Below are 19,371 nucleotides of genomic sequence, written 5' to 3'. Positions count from 1 at the left end.
CCTTGGCATCAAATAAAGGAAGACTTACCTTCAGCTTTTGCAATCATAACTGCCTACAACCAATTTCTTGGATCCATGTGGTCAAGCAATGCCTTTAACTGTGCTGTAGGTCCTAAATATTCAAAAATAAATACATTTATGCATCTGAAGTACCTGTCCAGCCAAACAGAAGGATGCTCTCCAGTCACACGAGCTTGTAAATGTAAATACTTTCCAACTGCTGCTGCCTTTTTCCTTGTGGATGACTCTGGAGGTTTCTGCTGCTCTTCATGCAGGTTAGTGCCAAATTGCACAGCTCTCCTGTCATGGGACACTGGAAAAACAAAGGGAATTTAATCAGCTTGGTAAATAATAATGATGTTTAAAAAAACCAAAACAATAAAACAGTAAAATCACAGCGTGGTTGTGTCTTGTATTCCAAAAATTAACCTTTTGCAGGGAAAAGGAGACATGTGGGAGGAACCGAAAGAGTAAAGAGGTGATAAGGGAGAACTGAGAATGAAACTTTTCCATACAATTCCTAGTATTTCTCATTTATACTGACACAGATGACCTATTTTTTGTTATTTAGTCTGTTCTACTCTACTCTTGGAAAAGAAAAAAAAAAAAAAGCTGAACTGGTTTAAAATACTTCTCAGGAAATTGCTGTTTGCAAATATAATCTTTCTGCAGCTCCTCTTCAGCTTCAGTTCTAATAAGATTTAGGGTTTATATATGTTTATCTACAGCAGGTTCATTTGTGCTTCAGCTATTGCACCACAAATTCTGAAGATTAGGCTCCCTTTGCTCTGTAATCCTGCCTGGCTGGGGAGAAGGGGAAACTCTGGCATCAAAATAGTGTTTCGTTCCGGAGTTGTAAGTCCTAAAGGATCTCAGTATTCTGTGTCCTTGAATATTCCACTCTCAAAGGAATATAATTGATCTTATATTAATATCCAAAGAGATGGTGGGGCTTTGGATAACAGTAAGTGCCACACAGGCTTGGAATAAAATATTGATTAACTCCTGGAGAGTTTTAAAGACGAGTAAGAGCAGAATGAACCCACACAGGATAGTTAGAAGATAACGTGGATTATCAACGTGCTCCAGCTTTTATTCAGACATAAATCCCTGCCCTACTTATTTTTCCTTCTTTTTCATCTTCAGAAATGCTCAAGACCAGCTGTTTTTGCCCAACTGGGATAGATTTCCTCTCAGAGTTTCCAAGGAGCGTTGCTCTCGCCGATACTCAAACCCGTTATAAAGCGCCACGGGAGCGCAAGACACCAGTCATATTTTCCTGACTCATTTTTTTTATTTTTCAGGCTTTGATTTCACGGTGCCTTTTTCTGATGGTTAGTGAAGAAATGACATATTTACTGTGCCTCCTCTGTGGTTACACGGTTACAGCCCTTTTCTGGAAGCTGGGAAGTTGATGAGAGTTTATATGACAATGGTAGCGGGCAGGTTGGGAGTGTTTTCCTTCTACAGATGCGCTCTGATGGTAGAACTGAAATTCCCTTCTGGGGGGTTTAGCTGCTTAATTCCCTCTGCTTTTAATGCAAATCAAGGACATAAATGTCCCTTCTGAATCGCTGTCCTTGTCCCCAGGCTTCTTGATCACCCATACCTGATCATTCCAACAGAGAAACGAGATCCTGTTACGGTTGTGACGAAACAAAGCAAAACTTCCCGTGAAACCCCCCTGCAGATGTGCTGGTTGCAGCTGTTGAATCCCGCTTTTTTTTTTTTTCCCTTCCCCAGCCCTTCCACCCGATGGTGAATTTGGAATGCTCCCGGGATTTCCGACCCTTCCTGTGTGCCCTGTATGCCCCGGTGTGCATGGAATACGGGCGGGTGACCCTGCCCTGCCGCCGGCTCTGCCAGAGGGCCTACAGCGAGTGCTCCAAGCTCATGGAGATGTTCGGGGTGGCCTGGCCCGAGGACATGGAGTGCACCAGGTGAGAAGATCCGGGTGGTTTTATTTTTCTTTCCCTTTTGCATTCCCAAGGTAAAATTTTGGCACCGTCTCGGGCGTTTTATGGTCTCAAACAGATGTTTTGTGTGTTTTCCACCGCGAGTGCCCATGTTTTCCGTTCCGCTTCCCAGCCTGTTTCCTGAGGTGGGAACTGAGTTCCTATTTCCATCACCTGCCTGAGAGTTGAAAACTGGCTGGTTTTGAGGGGTATAAAATCTCAAAGCTCTTGTTTTCAGAGCGTCTACCTCTTGTCGAGCTCGTGTGCGAACAGCAGGTTTCAGCTTTACATTACACAAATAACTTACAGAAAAAGCATTTGATGATTTCCCAAACTCTTTGAAACAGAGTGTGCATGAAATTAAGAACAATATCTTCTGCTTTATTTTTTTTTTTATAAGTGACTCCAACAGTCAAAATGCAGAACCACAAACAGGAAGAAATAGTTTCTCTTACAGTTGGATTGGAGAGAAGGAAAAACAATGAAGAATTATTTTAGCAAAATAAGTCAGAGGATGCTTGTAATGTGTGGAATCCCTCCAGTCTCTCCTTCAAGACCATTCCTCCAGCAGTCCTTAGCCCCCAGTCAGAGCTTTAATCAACAGATATCTTCATCATAATTTTGATTTGTGAATGCTGGGTTGGACTTTTGGTGTAAGCATCTCACTGTCCTGAGACCAGCAAGTGAAGTTGCTTAGGAAAGGCTTTAAAATGCTCTATAAAACCCTGCTTCCATGGGTACATGGTCTCAGTTTACAGTGAGCCTTAGTTTACAGACCTCCCGAGATGGATTTTGTACCCTCCCCTTTATCCCTAAAGCCCCAGTGGGCTCCTTGTCCATTTATTTCTCTATTTAATTTTTAAACCTGTTATGTGGTTTCAACATCCGCTGCACTCTGGGACAAGGAGCTCTGGAGTTTGGGTATAAATAGTGCAGTATTTCATGGACTAACCCTAGCTTGGATTGTCTGTTCTCGCTCCAGTTGGGGTGCCTGAAGTCACCCCTAGAAATAAGGTTACTGTGCCTGAAGTCACCCCTATAGATGAGGTTACTGATCTTTGCAAAGTATGTGGATATTCCTCGTAAACCCTCCTCTTCCCACTGTTCAGGTTCCCGGACTGCGACGAGCCGTACCCTCGCCTTGTTGACCTCAGCTCGGCCGGGGAGCCCACGGAAGAGGCCCCAGTGGCAGTCCAGAGGGATTATGGCTTTTGGTGCCCTCGGGAGCTGAAAATAGACCCCGAACTGGGCTACTCCTTCCTGAGGGTGCGCGACTGCTCCCCTCCCTGCCCCAACATGTACTTCCGCCGCGAGGAGCTCTCCTTCGCCCGCTACTTCATCGGCGTCATCTCCATCGTCTGCCTCTCCGCCACCTTGTTCACCTTCCTGACCTTCCTGATCGACGTCACGCGGTTCCGCTACCCGGAGCGGCCCATCATATTCTACGCCGTCTGCTACATGATGGTGTCGCTGATCTTCTTCATCGGCTTCCTGCTGGAGGACCGCGTGGCGTGCAACGCCTCCAGCCCCGCCCAGTACAAGGCGGCCACGGTGACCCAGGGCTCCCACAACAAGGCCTGCACCATGCTCTTCATGGTGCTCTACTTCTTCACCATGGCCGGCAGCGTGTGGTGGGTCATCCTCACCATCACCTGGTTCCTGGCCGCCGTGCCCAAGTGGGGCAGCGAGGCCATCGAGAAGAAGGCCTTGCTTTTCCACGCCAGCGCCTGGGGGATCCCGGGCACTCTCACCATCATCCTCTTGGCCATGAACAAGATCGAGGGCGACAACATCAGCGGCGTGTGCTTCGTCGGCCTCTACGACGTGGACGCGCTGAGATACTTCGTTCTCGCCCCTCTCTGCCTCTACGTCGTCGTGGGAGTCTCCCTCCTCCTGGCCGGGATTATCTCCCTCAACCGGGTCCGCATCGAAATCCCGCTGGAAAAGGAGAACCAGGACAAGCTGGTGAAGTTCATGATCCGCATCGGCGTGTTCAGCGTCCTGTACCTCGTGCCGCTGCTGGTCGTCATCGGCTGCTATTTCTACGAGCAGGCCTATCGCGGCGTGTGGGAGACCACGTGGATCCAGGAGCGCTGCCGGGAATACCACATCCCGTGTCCCTACCAGGTGAGGAGCCCGCTGCGACATGGCCGGGGATGATGCAGTGTGGTAAGGATGACTTGTCCAAATGATTCGGGGATGGCAAGAACTTTGCCATCCTTGACTTTTAGTCATCCTCGAATGAGGATGTTCTCGCCATCCTCGAATCATTTGGATAAGCCATTAGGCCTTCTGGAAGACTTGATGCTGTTGGAAAATCCGCTGCTCCGTGGCTTTTTTTGTGGAATTTCAGGGCTGCGTGCCACCTGTCAGGGGTATAAAGTTGTTATTTTAAAACGACTTCACCACCAGGACTTTAGGGAGTTTATTTGTGGTCGTTAGAGGAGTGTTGCTCAGGTGGGATTTTGGCTTTTAAACTGAGGTGTCGTCAGCTCGAACACTCGGTTTTTCTGGTTCTTGTCATTTCTCTGCAGCAGTTTTGGTGCTCTGACTTGCCTCGAGGTTTTGGGCTCATTTTGTGTGCCAGAAAAACATCTGTATGAAATCTTACTTCAAGTATCTCCTGAAGAAAACCAGAGCTCACAGCTCATCAGGTTTCTTTTTTTTTTTTTTTTCCACTTACCTGCTCAGTTTAATTCAGTTATCACAGGAACAGCAGCCTCTAAGATCAAACTGTCCCCTGGTTTATTCAGTTTTATTCTGAAATGAAAGTATTTTAGGTATTAAATTTCTTGAAACCTACTTTAGAGCCAAAGTGGGAAATTGTTTTTGGAATGATTGCATAGATATTTTCTTTAACTCGTTTGAAAGGAACTCTCTTTCCAGGAGGTTTTACAGCAAATATCTGCACCTACAGGGATACTAAAAATTAGGATTTTGGCTCTGAAGCAGTTAGAACACCAGCTGAATCATCAAAGCTCACATTTTAATGCAATAAAATATCACTTAAAGGTTTGACTTAGGCATGATAATAATCCTTTTATTACCTTTTAACCCTTTCTGTTGTTTTCCCTGTTGTCTTTTATTAGGGTGGGATTCTTCCATCCAACGTTGGAGCATTTTTATGGCAGGAAATCTCTGGCGGGGGGGGGATGTGCAGTTTCATGGGTTTGATTGAGTCTTCCTCGCTGCAGGTTTTAATATGTTAAACTGCTTTAAAAGAAAAAAAAAGAGGAAAAAAGGGGCTGCGTGGCTTTCTCTTGGTTCATTTCAAACAAACACCCACCGTAGGCAAACCTAAAATTCCTCTAAGAACCTACAAAACCAAGAGGGTTTTTTTGCTCCCTCAAAATATCCAACAAAAAACTGCTTTAAGCTGAAATCCTGGCCGGTGGAATAACAAAATCCTGCAGGAAAGGGCTCCTCCAATCCCAGCAAACCGTTGGATAATGGCTCAGCAGGAGTCAAAAGAACAATAATGGTTTCATTCACATCAAATTGGGTTGAAGGACCCAGGGACCCCGGGGAGCATTAGAAGGGTTTTTTTCTTTTAACCCGTCCATTTAGGTTTTTTTTTTTCTCCCCCTTCAAACTAAACGTGCTTCCCTAATTAAACAATCTACAGTTATAATTGAAACAGATTTCCAAAGCTGGGGGGGGAGAGGAGTGGGGGGGGAAATAATTTTGTCCTTAGATCATGCCAGTGAAATACATTGTTAAATTGGGGGGAAATCTGGAGCTTTGTGGGGAGTATCCCTCTCTTCCTGAATAAGATCATATCGTTATCAGAAATTCACGTTATTTAACTCAACTCCAAATCTCTGAGTGCCTTTCCTGAGGCCAGACTATCCTAAATTGCGAGCTGGAGTTGACTCCACGTGGATTTTGGGGGTTCATGTGCAAAGCTTGCCCAGGGTTGTGGTGATTGGGCCCTTTTTTTTTCCCCCCCCGACAGCAGCGAATCTGAGGTTAAAAATCCCCGAGTCCGTCCAAGCGTTGCTTCATCTTTGCCACCAGAGATGATGGCACAGTAATTTATTCTGGAAAATTGCTGATGGTGGAGGGGGGTGAGGGGGTTGGAATATACAGCTGCTCCAGCCCTGCCTCCCTCCTGCGTGACTGCTCCGTGTGGGAAAGACCCCGGGGTTAATCCTGGGCTGGATTCTCCTGGATGCTCCCGAGCCGGAGCTGGTGTTCCAATGAAAACTTGTGTTTCTCTGGCTTCCTAAAGGGATAAATAATCCCCAAAAGGAGTGAACAACTAGATGCCTGTGTGCCTCCACCTTGGTTTGTGGCTACCTGGATGTTTCCAGGCTTGACCCGGATACACATTTTCCCGGTTATTTGGCAGATCTGGGAAGTGTCCGTTGCTTTCCATGAGAAATAAAATCTGTTTTTCCACAAAGACAGAGAATCAATATCCCAGTATTCCAGCTCTTTGAGGAGTAAGTGGAGGGCCAAAAGGAGCTCATGTTACCTTAGCTTGCCCTTGGTGTCCTCCACACTCCCAAGTTTCTGGGAGAGAACAGGAAAGAGGGGAAGGGTTTGTAGGAGCTGTAGCAGCTCCGTGACCACATCCCAGTCCTCAGTTTTCTAAAGATTATCCTTTTCCACCCATTTCCATGGGCAGGGACACCTTCCACTATCCCAGATTGCTCCAACCTGGACTTGGACACTTCCAGGGATCCAGGGGCAGCCACAGCTTCTCTGGGCAACCTGTACCAGGGCCTCCCCACCCTCCCAGCCAGGAATCCCTTCCCAATCTCCCATCTCTCCCTGCCCTCTGGCATTGGGAAGCCATTCCCTGTGTCCTATCCCTCCATCCCTTGTCCAAAGTCCCTCTCCATCTTTCTTGTGGTCTCCCTTCAGAAATGAAAGGAGGAAAAAAAAAAGCAGGGAAGTGGACACAATCCCATCATAAAATGATCACATTTAGTCATCTCTTGGTTCAAAATCCATGTTTGCTGCTCCTCCTCCTAATCGTGTTTGGGGAAATAATTCCACATGTTCCTATGGCTGTTCAGTGTGGTGGCAGGATCATCCCAGGACTGTGTCCAGCCAAATTTTGAATTCTTGTTGCCATAAAAGATGTAATTCCCTTTCCATCAGCCATCTGACCTTGGGAGTAAAGTGAAAAGTTGGGTAAATTGGAAAGGCAAAGTTTGAAGTGCCTTTGGCTGCTGTTCCACTTCCGTGTCCTGCAGGAACCACAGGGAGAGTGTCAGAATTTTATTCCTCTTGGAAATTTTAAAGGTAACTAAACTTTGCCTTTAACATAAACATGGTGACCTGCCCCCAGTCTGTGAAAACAGGTCTCAAAACTGGGATGGATTTGGCTAAAAAGTGAAACAAGATGCTCACAAAAGCCTGTCCCCAGAGCTGGTTGTAAAGTACATTTCTCTTACAAAAAGTAGGAGGTGAAATGGTCCAAAAAAATCAGATATCCTGAAAAGTCAAGTAAGTTCTGAGTTAAGATTAATTGTTCTCAAATCCAAACGTAAATGGACTCTTCCCAGTTTCCATGAATGCTCCAGGGCCAGGTTGGCACTGGGTTGATGGGAGAGATTCCCAATTTAGATACCGAAGAGATAAAAAAAACAAAAAGAAAAAGAAACTATTTCAAAGGCTTTTGCTGCCCTAGTGGGAGTCCTTGAGGAGTGGAATTAATTATCTTTGCTTGGGATCTGATATCCATCATTTCCCTGCTCCTGGACTAAAAGGCCTCAGTGGTGCCTTGCTGGGAGCAAAGGTGGTGCCCCTGCTTGAGTTTTCCGTGTTATTTAGAGGAATGGAAGCAGATGTGGATTTACTGTTGATGGGGAAGACCTGACAAATTCAAGCTCTGATTTTTACATCAGAAATCCTCTTTTATTTCCCATTAGGAGCTCAGTTTTGTGCTGGGTGCTGAATATCCATCGTTTATTCCATGTCAGGTGCCTCCACTATCCCAGGTTTCCCCGAGCCCCATCCAACACAGCCTTGGACACTTCCAGGGATGGGGCATGATTTGTACTTAATTAATTATCTGTTTTAAGAGGTCACATTTGCTCTTGTTTGGTATTTTTAGTTTAGGATTTTTGCCACAAAGTTTTGGGGACATTTTTTTGGGAGGAAGGAGCAGGAGACATGTGGGGTTTTTTTGCAATCAGTCCCCTTCAAAAATCAGAATAAAGCCTTCAACACTTTTTAAACTCACTTTGTAGATCCTGAGCAGCCTTGGTGTGAATCTTTCTTAATCATTCCAGAAAGAAAATTCGGGAAGAGGCTTTTTTGCCGATTTTTCAGGAAAAGTCATAAATAAGCCCTGGAATTTGGGAATCCCGTGGACAGATAGTTTTGCTTTGCTAAGAGCTTTGTAAACATGTTCCAGCTACTGCTGGAGAAGACTTTTTCCTGCAGGAACAATGAGCACAACCCAACTCCTTTTCAAAAGTAATTTTAACCGAGTTCTTTGAAGCAGCTACTGAGCTTATCTCGAAATCTTCTCTATTTTCCTTCTGATCTTTGCTTTAAAAAGATTAAACCCGCCTTGGTGGTTGTAAGAACTTAATTATTCAGGTGATGTCATAGTGAATATCGTTTTTATCAGCAGCAAAAATAGACAATCCAGCCCATTATTTTTTTTCCCCCTCTCTGGTGTTTCATTCCAAGCTGAGGCTCCGGCCTTGCCCGTGAGGGGAAGTTTTAAAGGGTTTGGTTTTTCTTTTTTTGCTGGAGATGGGAATTCTGGGCCTCTCCCTCCTGGTGGTGGCTGCTGTGGGTGGAGAAGAGGATGGATTGTGGTTGCCTGGGATATCAAGGAACGTTTTGTTCGTGGCACAGAGGAGAACAAAGTACCCTCTTGCCAGTATATTGCTGATAATATTAAAACTATAACGCAGTGGGGGTTATTTTAAACATTGGATAAATGGATTTTAATATCAGGATTGGGCTCTTGTCACCTGCTGATAATTTTGGCTCAGTTTGTCACTTTTCTTGTCTCCCATCTTCACAGATTTGACCTAATAATGGTTAATTTTCAAGATCATTTTGGATGTGGCCTCCCTGCCCACGGCTCTGAGCAACCTGGGATAGTGAAATGTGTCCCCTGCCCATGGCATGGAGTTGGAATGAGATGATCTTCAAGGTTCCTTCCAACCCAAACCATTCTGTGTCCCAAAATTAACTCCATTGCCATAAAAATCTCTTCATTTCGGGCTGTTTTGGCTCACTAGCAGCTCTTAACGTTGCCTTTTTTTTTTTTTAAGTCCTTTTCAAAGGCTTCCCACGTAACAGGAACATTTCCAAGTGTTTCATTCCTCCTTGGCATGGCTTTATCCTTCACTCTGCTGAGTGTCACATCTCCTGGTGCTTATTTGAAATAAAATTGGGCCAAAGCAAAAGACACACCAAGACAAGCTGCTCAAAGTTCTGGCTCAACTGAGTCTCTTCATTTCTCCCCCATCCCCCCCAAAAAGAGAATAAAAACAACAAAACAATGCTTTATTTATGTTCAATTTCTATTTTTTGCTTTTATATATTCAATTTATTTTTTAATATTTTTTTTATATGTTCAGTTTATATTTTTTTTTCCCACAAAAATTCTGAACGGGCATTTGAATTTACTCCAGAAATGTTAAATTTTGGGATGGCCAGGTCAGCTTGCTGCCTTTTCCCTGTGGCTGTGCCCAGGGTGACGTGTTGGGCTTTACTTTCACGCCCAAGTGCTTTGGAACAATCCCACTCAGGGACCGAAGCAGAGAAGGGGCAGGGCTGACAAAAACCTCACTGAAAACAGCACAAGGAATAATTGTTGACACGTAGAATCCATGGTTTTGTGGGGCTGGTCAGGTTGGGATGGAGTTTCTCCATTTTTACGTGGCATTTTCCTTTTTTTTCCCCCCATTTTTTCAATTTTTTTTTATTTTTTCCCTGATTTTTCTTTTTTTTATTTTTTTCCATTTTTTCCTTTTTTTCCCCCATTTTCCCATTTTTTTCAATCTTTTTTTTTTCGTTTTCTCCACTAATCAGGGATGTTGCCACAGTCTTTTTAAATCCAACATGTCTCAGCTGTTTGGCCATCTGTGGGTCTCCCAAAACGTGGAGGGGGGAGTGACTGGGCTGGGTTGGAGAAAAGAGGCTTTGTTAGGAAGTGTCTCAGCACCATCCCTGTGTGGCAGAGGCATAAAGAGAATATATTTAGGAGTGCCTATAAATCGAGATTCCTCCTCCCCCTTCTTTTTCATGATTGTTTAGAATTCCTGCTGGAAGAGGTAATGGATTTGCTTAAATCTGCCCTGAGGAGGTGCTTCTTGTTGGGTGTAATTATTCCATCCTAAAGGAAAAAAAACAAAAAAACAAAAACCCAAAGGTTGAGATAAAACCAGATTTTCTTAATCAGAAGAGATGGAGCAAATCTGAATTAAGAGCTGGGCTTCCTTCAAAAACAAATGTAACATCAGCTCAGAGCAACATAATTATTAATCAGAGTATTGCTCTGCTTCCTAGCAATGATTCAGGTGATTTCTGCTGGTTTAGATGCTTAGGGAAAAGAATATATTCAAGGGAAATAACACATTAAAGTGAATTTCTCAGAATTCTCCTTGTCAGCTTTAGCTGAGTCTCCTCCTTACTCATCCAGGACTGGGATAAATCCCACCCAGGATGTGGTGTGTTCCCTTATCTCCCCTTGGCAACCTCCAGTGCATTAGCAGGGAGTGAAAGCAATCATTCCATGCAATCATTTCATCACCTGACTCATTCCTGGCCGGGTTTTAATTGGATTGTCTGAGCCAGAGCCAGGGGGGGAAAATGGCAATTTAATGGCGATTTCCCAACCCTCGGACAGGTTGATTTGGGCCCAACACGACTCCTCAGGGTCAGCCCTTCTTCTCCTTTCCTTTGCCAAAGGAGGTCAGATCCTGCTATTTTTGAGTCCTCATTCTCATGCCATTCTCTTTTTAATAACCTTTCTGGAACAGCCTCCAATTCTGGTTATTGAGGAACCTTTTTTTCCCCCCCCGCCGGCTCTTTAATTGTGATTAAAACAGCACCAAAAGCTGAGTGAGGAGCTCAGATTCCTCTGTTTTCGCTCCTGACTCCCAGAGCTGGATGCTGACAGGAAACCCAAACCTAAAAACAGATTCATCTCATCATTTTAATAAATTAAAGGAAATTTCTTGTGATTTACGTTTGGAAATCGGGTGTGGCAATGCATGATCCTGGGATTCAGGGTTGCTTTGGGATGCTGGGCAGTCACATCAAATAGTGGGAGACCAGCTGGCAAAGTTGGAATGTTGACTGCAGGTCTCTGAACCTCCATATATTCCAAATATTCCCAATCCAGGTGAGTTTTAGTGGCTCTCTGTGCCATGGATGCCTTGTCCTGTCAGCACAGGAACACCAGGTACGAGAAATTCGGGATACACTGCACTGCTGTGCATTTATTCCCAGTGATTCCAGAGTTTCATCATAATTTTCCAAATAATTTTGGAAGCTTAAGCCCTGGGAGGGTCCTTGGTTTGGAGTGTCTGGGATCAGGATTGAGCAGCTCTGACACTCACACAAACCGAATATGATATATTTTTTTGCTTGTGTTTTGTTTACTTTTATCCTTTTAGTACAGTTTTTGAAGGCATTAACGCTGAACAGCATTAAAATTATCTGTTATGCTCCAAAAAAATCCACTAAGAACAGGTTCTCTTCCTCTTTTTTCACCACGGGAGGGTCAAAGTCTGAACACAGGTCTGAAGAGCAGGACAATAATAAACTGATGAGCATCAAAACCGACAAGAATTATCAAAACTGATGAGCTGTGTCATCTCCCAGGATGTAGAAAATTCCCAGATCAGGGGTATGCTTTGATCATGTTACTCCCTGGGTTTGAATTTTGGGAATTCTTCTAAAACTGCATTATTTTATAGGTTTAGCAGCCCGATTTTAATGTATGGAAATACCTCTCCTCCTGAAGCAGCTCTTTCAGGGGGAACTAAGAGGATTTTTAAGTAGAAATAAGGCATTAATAACTCTTGTTATTATATTTGAGTGTATTAATAATACAGTATTACACTGTAAAATTTTCTCAATTGATGGAATAACCCTGGCACCAAATTATTTTTCAAAGGCTCAGTAAAACTGATTTTTAAAAAATCAACTAATAGAAATTATTATTAATGTCTCTCCATGCACCCCCGTAACTTGAAAAAAAAAGTTCTGTAGCCTAATGAACATAATATTTCTGCCTGTGGAGAATAAGAAGTATTTTATAACTGCCACTTTTGCTAAAATAACCTTTTTGTTTCTCCCCTAAGTTCTGTGCTTTTGCTTTGAGCGATGGCTTGGCCTTCGTTTGCATCTTTATAAAACTACCCTGATGTTTTTCTTATGGCTTTTTCTCCAGTGATTTCACAGTTTTTATTGCCAAGTGCCTTCATCTGAGTTGTGGGAGTTCCTTAGTGGGGATATATTCCTAAATTCTCTCTTGCAAGAATGGAATTAATTTCGGGAAAGAACATCTACTCCCAAGCATATTAAGGCTGCAAACATTTTAGTCTAATTAAGTTTTTAGCACTGGGGTTGACAGAAATCAGATTTGCTGGTTCATTAGGGGTGTGGGTTTTTTTTTTCCCTGACTTGTTGTTTGATTCCCAATGAAGTGCTAATGCCTGAAGAAAAAAAATCCTGTTTTTTTCTGAATGGCAACAGGGAACTTCCAACCTCTTCTGGCCGTGGGACAAATCTGCCAAATGCAAGCCCTCAATCCCCCAAATCTGGCAGATTTACCAATAATAATTGGTCAGGAATTGGACCTGATACCTCAGACAGCTCATCCAACATTAATTCAGTATTAAGTGATCCAAAGGGAGGAATATATTCAAGGATTGTGATGTGATTCCTTAATTCCAGTGAGAAGAGGGAAGGGAGGCAGTGCTGGGGTGAACAACTGCGTGGAGGGTGTTTGCTGTTTTGGGGACACCCCACTTCACCTTGTCCCTATCCATGGGAAAAGGAAGGAGGATCCAGGCATTCCATGGATTCTACACAGAGCTGGGTTTGCTTTGCCCATTTTTAGACTCGTGGGCCCAGTTCCTCACTGGTGGGGAGGTGCTTGGGAATTCCCAACCCTGGCTGGCACTTGAAGAAACCAGTGGTTGAGGCTGGAATGCTGCCCCTGCTCCGGGACAAAGCCACGAACCCCCCCAGACATCCCGGTGGCTCCCTGGGGATCCGGCTTTCCCTGATGAACGGGGTGTTCTCCCAGCAGGAGCTGCAGAACCACCTGTCCCGAGGTTGCTGGGACACACCTGTGAGAGACAGAGCTGTGTCCTTGTGCCTTCCCATCCCGGGAATGCCAGAGCTTCCCGCTGACAGTGACGAATGCAGGGCCTGGAGGGCAGGAATTGGAGTTATTCAAACTCCAGGACCTTTTTACTTGTCCTCTGGGATCCCTTTTCGAGCAGGTGATGGATGAGGGAATGCTGCATTCCCCTGGTGTTGGCCCTTATCCAGGCTGTTATCCCAGTAAATCATGAGATTCCGCTGCGTTCCCTCCGACTCCCGGTGAAACCAGTGCGGTCCTTCCCTGAATTCATTCTGCTCCCATATATTTCTTTCCCATAACAAAGCCAGAGGAACTCAAGAGAAAATCTTCTGAAATGTAGTTAAATGTGGCTTTTAAACGTGCTGTGGAGGCGGTTTTTGGAAGGGTTGTATGTTTTTAGGCACTTACACAGATAAAATTCCTGGAAAAAAAAAATATATATTTTAGGTGTGTTTGGCATGGAAAGAGGGATCTGCAGTGCCTGGGCTGACACAGCTCCTGGGGTGGATGAGTTTCCTCTGGAATAGCCTGTTTCCCATTCAGGTGGCAATTTTATGAGCTTTTATTACAGTTTATTTATTTATTTTTGGGTTGGATTAGGTTTGAAATCGTTACCGGCCCAAGTCTTGCATAGGGGCCAGAATGGTACCAATGTTAAAACAAGTAAGATTTTAATAATAATTTATTTTACAGAGACAAACCCTACTACATTTTACTGGGAAAGAAACTGTATATAATAGATATGTATTTATTTATATAATTATAATATATATTATATTACATAATTATATATAATATATATTATTTTATATACTAGGTTATATATTATATGACATATTATATATTATTATATATTATACTATATAATGTATAAATATATATAATTATGTATGTAATACATGTAATTATATATTATATATAATGCAATATAATATATAATATATGTAATTATATATGTAATGTAATATATTATAATTATATAAATAAATACATATCTATACATATATATATTATATATGTATTTATTTATATAATTATAATATATGTAATTATATATGTAATGTAATATATTATAATATAATATAATTATGTATGGATATAATTCTAAGTCTCAGAGCAGTGACAGTGATGGAAATGGCTCTGAAAGCGAGACCCTTAGGTCAGATTCCCTTTGGTCTCTCCCCCACTTTTCCCATTTCCATCCAAAGGATGGGTTAATTTGAATTTCATTGCTTTCCACCCGTGGGGAAATATCAAATGCTCGGCATTATCACAGCCCTGGTGCCCCAGAGGAGGGGGACAGGTGGTGTGTTTGGCCCTTCACTCCACAGCCACAGCGAGCTCATTAATTTGTGGATTTTGTGCATTTTCCTGGGAAGAGGCCTCCGGTCTCTGTCCCTAAAAAGCAGCTGTGATTGATCATCGGGGGGCAGGAGGGGGAAAATCCTCGGGAATTAGTCATGTGAGCATTTAAATGAACGCCCTTCCTGCGGAGGAGTGTTGTTTTTCCCGGGAGGAACGTGGAAATCGATGGTTTTAACCTCCTTCCTGAGCACCTGCCACCGTGCGTTCCGTGAGGGAAGCGGTGCCTCCAAATGCCAGTTTTGGATTCTCTGAGGGAAACACGTTTCTGTTGGATGCTCTGTACCAGCCCAGCAGATGGGAGGGGGGGGAAAAAATCGGGTTACAGAAATCCCACTGTCACATCTGGGATCTTGGTCCCTGCCAGGACCAAGCAGGACGTGGAGCCCTCAACCCCAACCTGCTCCTGCGTTTCCTAGCTTGGCTTTTGGTGTTAGTTGGATGTCTCTGAGGGCCTGGAGCTGCATATTGAGGAGGAATTCTGGGCTCTGAGGGTTGTGAGGCCCTGGCAGAGGTTGCCCCGAGAAGCTGTGGCTGCCCCTGGATCCCCTGGAAGTGTCCAAGGCCAGGTTGGACGGGACTTGGAGCAACCTGGGATAGGGGAAGGTGTCCCTGCCTGTGGCAGGAATTGGAACTGGATGGTGTTTAAGGTCCCTTCCCACACAAACCACTCTGGGATTCTGTGATTCCATGAAGCTGGGATGGCTCCAGGCTGGGGGTCTCAGTTTCCCATCAGACAGATCCTGTGGGATGAAGCTCCAAGGAATTGAAGGAAAACACTGAGCTCCAGGGAGAGCTTGGAGCCCTTTCCAGAGGCTAAAGGGGTTCCAGGAGAGCTGGAGAGGGACTTGGGACAAGGGCTGGAGGGACAGGACACAGGGAATGGCTTCCCACTGGCAGAGGGCAGGGAGAGATGGGAGATTGGGAAGGAATTCCTGGCTGGGAGGGTGGGGAGGGAGTGGAATGGAATTCCCAGGGAAGCTGTGGCTGCCCCTGGATCCCTGGGAGGGTCTAAGGCCAGGTTTGATGGGGCTTGGAGTAACCTGGGCTAGTGGAAGGTGTCCCTGCCCATGGCAGGGGATGGATTAGATACCTCTGAAGTCTCTTCCAACCCAAACCATTTCTATATTATATATCTATATTATATTTCTATATTACATTCCTATATTATATTTCTATATGACATTTCTATATTACCATACTATATTTCTATATTATATTTCTATATGACATTGCAACATTATATTCCCTGCAAGTAGGGCTTTACTGTAAATAAAGACCCAAAGCAGATCATTGGAAAATGTTTTGCATTTTGAGTGATGTGTGGAGTTTGGATATTCCAGGTGAATTCATGATTCCATGTGTTGTAATTGTATCTAACCCTGTCCAAGCCTGCAACAACTTCACTGTGTTAAGCTGTATTTTTGACTCTTCCTAAATAGCTGGGCAGTAAAGAAGTGCAAATCTCCTTTAAATTTTTGCTTGGAATTATTTATGGCACCCAGAGTGAATATATTGAGCCAGAAGTGTTGATATCAAGTGATTTACTGCAATATCTCCATGGAAGTAATACAGTGAGCAACTGGGAGCTTTAGTGCTGGAACTGGTGGTTTATTCTTAATGCAAAAATCAAATTAAATTCCCTTCAGGGCAGCAGTTCTGCCAGGGGAGACTTGGCCCTGTGGACAAGCATTATATATGTAAATTTAAAAATATACCTGAACATCACCTTCATTAAGAAATGATGAATTTCACCACTTATTCCACTTAATGCCACATAGTGAAATAATGAGGTTAATTTTTGAGAGCTTCATTTTCGTTGGGTAATTTTTTTAATTGGGCAGTTGTTAATTTTTTTTATTTTTTTTTTTCCTTGAGTGGACTCTCACAGGTTGGTGACAAAACCACCCAGAAAACCCTCAGACTTGTCCTGGTTAAATGGTGGCAAGTGTAGGAAGATCCATTTGACCCTTTCACAGGGTCTAATGTCCCTTTGGTTTTCCTGGGGCAGAGGTGGATGGAGAACACTGAGAAAATCTTCAAATAATGCTCATTAATTTCCACGCTTTTATTTCCCATCTGCAATGGTGATAATATTAAAAAATGTGCAATATTGCAAAGTACTAAACCAATTATCCTTGTATTTTCAGTGGTCCATGTAGAAGCAGTGCTGCCCCTCAGCATTAAATGCTTGGAATATTCACAGGGTGTGAATATTCCTGGAAAATCCTCTTGGCACAGGGACTACACTGAATTCAGATTTCCAGTTTTGGGGGGGAAAAAATGGTCCTTGATATTGTTCTAGGAGGTTGTGTCTGTGTTTTTATGTTAAAACACAGAGGATCAGTTGGAAGCTCTGACTCTCACTGTCAACATCTTTCGGGAACCGATAACACTCAGCCTTAAAAGATCCCCCACAGTTCCTGTTGGAAGCTATTCCAAAATCCTGCTCCCATGAGAATGGCATTTCCTCATGGCTGCTGCAGCCCTATTTCTTTCCTATTGCTCAGCTTAAATTGGTTTTTTCCCCCACATTTCAGTGTTTAGCTGTTTCATGTTATGTAGCCATTGTACTTTTCGTGCTTTCTCGTCCTTAAAAGGCCAGAGAGCATCATCTGAACATCCCCTTCTTTTTCCAGGAGGGTCTGGCTGTTCCCTGCCCTCCTGCCGGCCCTGCTTGACATCCCTCTGAATTCCCAGAGGGAATTCCAGAGCATTCCAGCCTCACTTTTACCTCACAGAGCAACATTTCCCGGCTCGAAACATCGTGTTTGGTGTTTTCTGACCAGCCCTCCCTCTGCTGTGATGAAAAGCAGGGGAAGATCTTCCTGTACCCTAAATCAGTGGGTGTTTGAGGTCATAGAATCATGGAATGGTTTGGGTTGGAAGGAATCTTAAAGCTCAGCCTGTCCCAACCCCCTGCCATGGGCAGGGACACCTCCCACTATCCCAGCTTGCTCCAAGCCAACTTGGACACTTCCACGGCTTCTCTGGGAATTCCAGCCCAGCCCCTCACCACCCTCACAGGGAAGAACTCCTTCCCAATCTCCCATCTCTCTCTGCCCTCTGGCAGTGGGAGGCCATTCCCTGTGTCCTGTCCCTCCATCCCTTGTCCAAAATCCCTTGTAAATAGTTTCTCTCTCCATGTTTCCTGGAGGCCCCTTCAGGTCCTGGAAGGCCGCAATCAGGTCACCCCAGCACCTTCTCTTCCCCGGGCTGAACAATCCCAGCTCTCCCAGCCTTTATCCCAGCTCTCCCAGCCTTTGTTGGAATTCCCTGGTCACAGTGACAGTGTCACACAAGTGCTTTTAGAGGGCTTAATTCCACCAGCATCAATTTGTTCCTTTCCTCTGCGCCTTGGTGGTGTCTTTGAGGCTTAAACCCCAAGTTCTCCGTCCTTGAAGGTTCAGTTTTTGAGCTGAGTTACCGATTCAGGAAGGCCCCCAGATGCCTGTTTGTTTTACAGCTGCCCCGCAGACCTTCCCAGAAGGAACATCTTGGTGTCTTCCCCGGGTCTTTTCCAAACAAACCCTTTGTACATCAAAACCTTGGTAAAAATAGGCCTCGTGTTTTCGAGCCGATCTCTCCGAAGAAAGAGGGTTTTGCTGGGTTGATAAGAATCAGGCAGATGTATCCCACTGGTGCCTCGAATTCCCAAGGGAGGGAAACAGGGTAGAACCAACCACTGAAGGCCAAGGAATAAAGGATCAGCGTTGAGCATCCACGAAGCATTCCACTGGGATTTTTCCCAGCGGCACCGGCAGCACCTGGTCCTATATAGGTTAATCCCGTCAAAGAGACGAGTCTTTATGATTTGTAGGCTAGAAAATGTTTCACAGTTATTCAGGGCACGGACAAAAGGACCAGAAATACAAATAAAAGGCCAAGACCTCACAGCAGTTGAGCCTTTTGTTTGAGGCAGGACCGGGCTCCGTCATGGTCCGGGGAGCCCCGGGACAAAGGAGCCCTGGCCGTGTTTGCTTTGGCTCCGGGCAGAGGGAGTTGGTTTAAATGAGTTTATAAATGGAGGAGTGAACTAGGATGGGTTGGAGAATCCTCTTTTTTTTCCTCCTTTTTCTCTCCCCAGGTGCCTCAGATGAGCCGGCCGGATTTGATCCTGTTCCTCATGAAGTATCTCATGGCCTTGGTGGTCGGGATTCCCTCCGTGTTCTGGGTTGGCAGCAAGAAGACCTGCTTTGAGTGGGCCAGTTTCTTCCACGGGCGCAGGAAAAAAGAGTGAGTGTGGGAATCCGTGGGATAAACTGGCAAATCACCTCTGCCCTCATAGTCCTGGAAGAGTATTTTGGTTGTTTTTTTTGGTGGAGGCACGACAGGACATGAAAACAATCCACATTTCCGCTTCATACATAAAGCAGATACTTATTTCTAAATAAAAAACAACTCATTGATTTTGAAGATTACTTGTTCCTTTAATTTTGTGTATGTAGAGATAACAAATGTGTTATCATCTAATATTTATACATTAGGGTGTTTTTTTTTTTCTCCTTCCTCAAGTCACAGTGTGTTGTGATCAGGGTAGACTTTTGGTTCTTAGAGTTTTTTGGTCTTAATCATTAAATAAAAATTTCTGTGGCAGACCACTCATGCATGAGAATGTAACTGCACCTGCCCATTATTTAAAACACATATTTATCTACATATATATTTGTACATATATATGTAGATAATATGTATGCATATTTATATGTGTGTGTATATATCATATAACATATTTATACATATATATGTAAATAT

The 19,371-nt window shown here is 44.1% G+C and overlaps 1 protein-coding gene across 1 annotated transcript in view; it reads left to right on the top strand.

Annotated features, from left to right (window-relative positions):
• Nucleotides 1–19,371, top strand: part of FZD3 (frizzled class receptor 3) — a 50,891-nt gene that overhangs the window by 24,375 nt on the left and 7,145 nt on the right. Inside the window, exons 3-5 of the mRNA XM_051812012.1 lie at nt 1,744–1,940; nt 3,065–4,082; nt 18,704–18,852. Coding sequence (XP_051667972.1) covers nt 1,744–1,940; nt 3,065–4,082; nt 18,704–18,852 — 1,364 coding nt within the window. The remainder of the gene's footprint in view (nt 1–1,743; nt 1,941–3,064; nt 4,083–18,703; nt 18,853–19,371) is intronic.

Source organism: Manacus candei, unplaced genomic scaffold (genome assembly GCF_025592945.1).
Source record: "Manacus candei isolate 608988 ecotype Guabito, Panama unplaced genomic scaffold, ASM2559294v1 h1tg000007l, whole genome shotgun sequence".
Classification (NCBI taxonomy): Eukaryota; Metazoa; Chordata; class Aves; order Passeriformes; family Pipridae; genus Manacus; species Manacus candei.
Note: the sequence above shows the minus strand (reverse complement) of the source record. Positions and strands in the feature narration are given on the sequence as shown.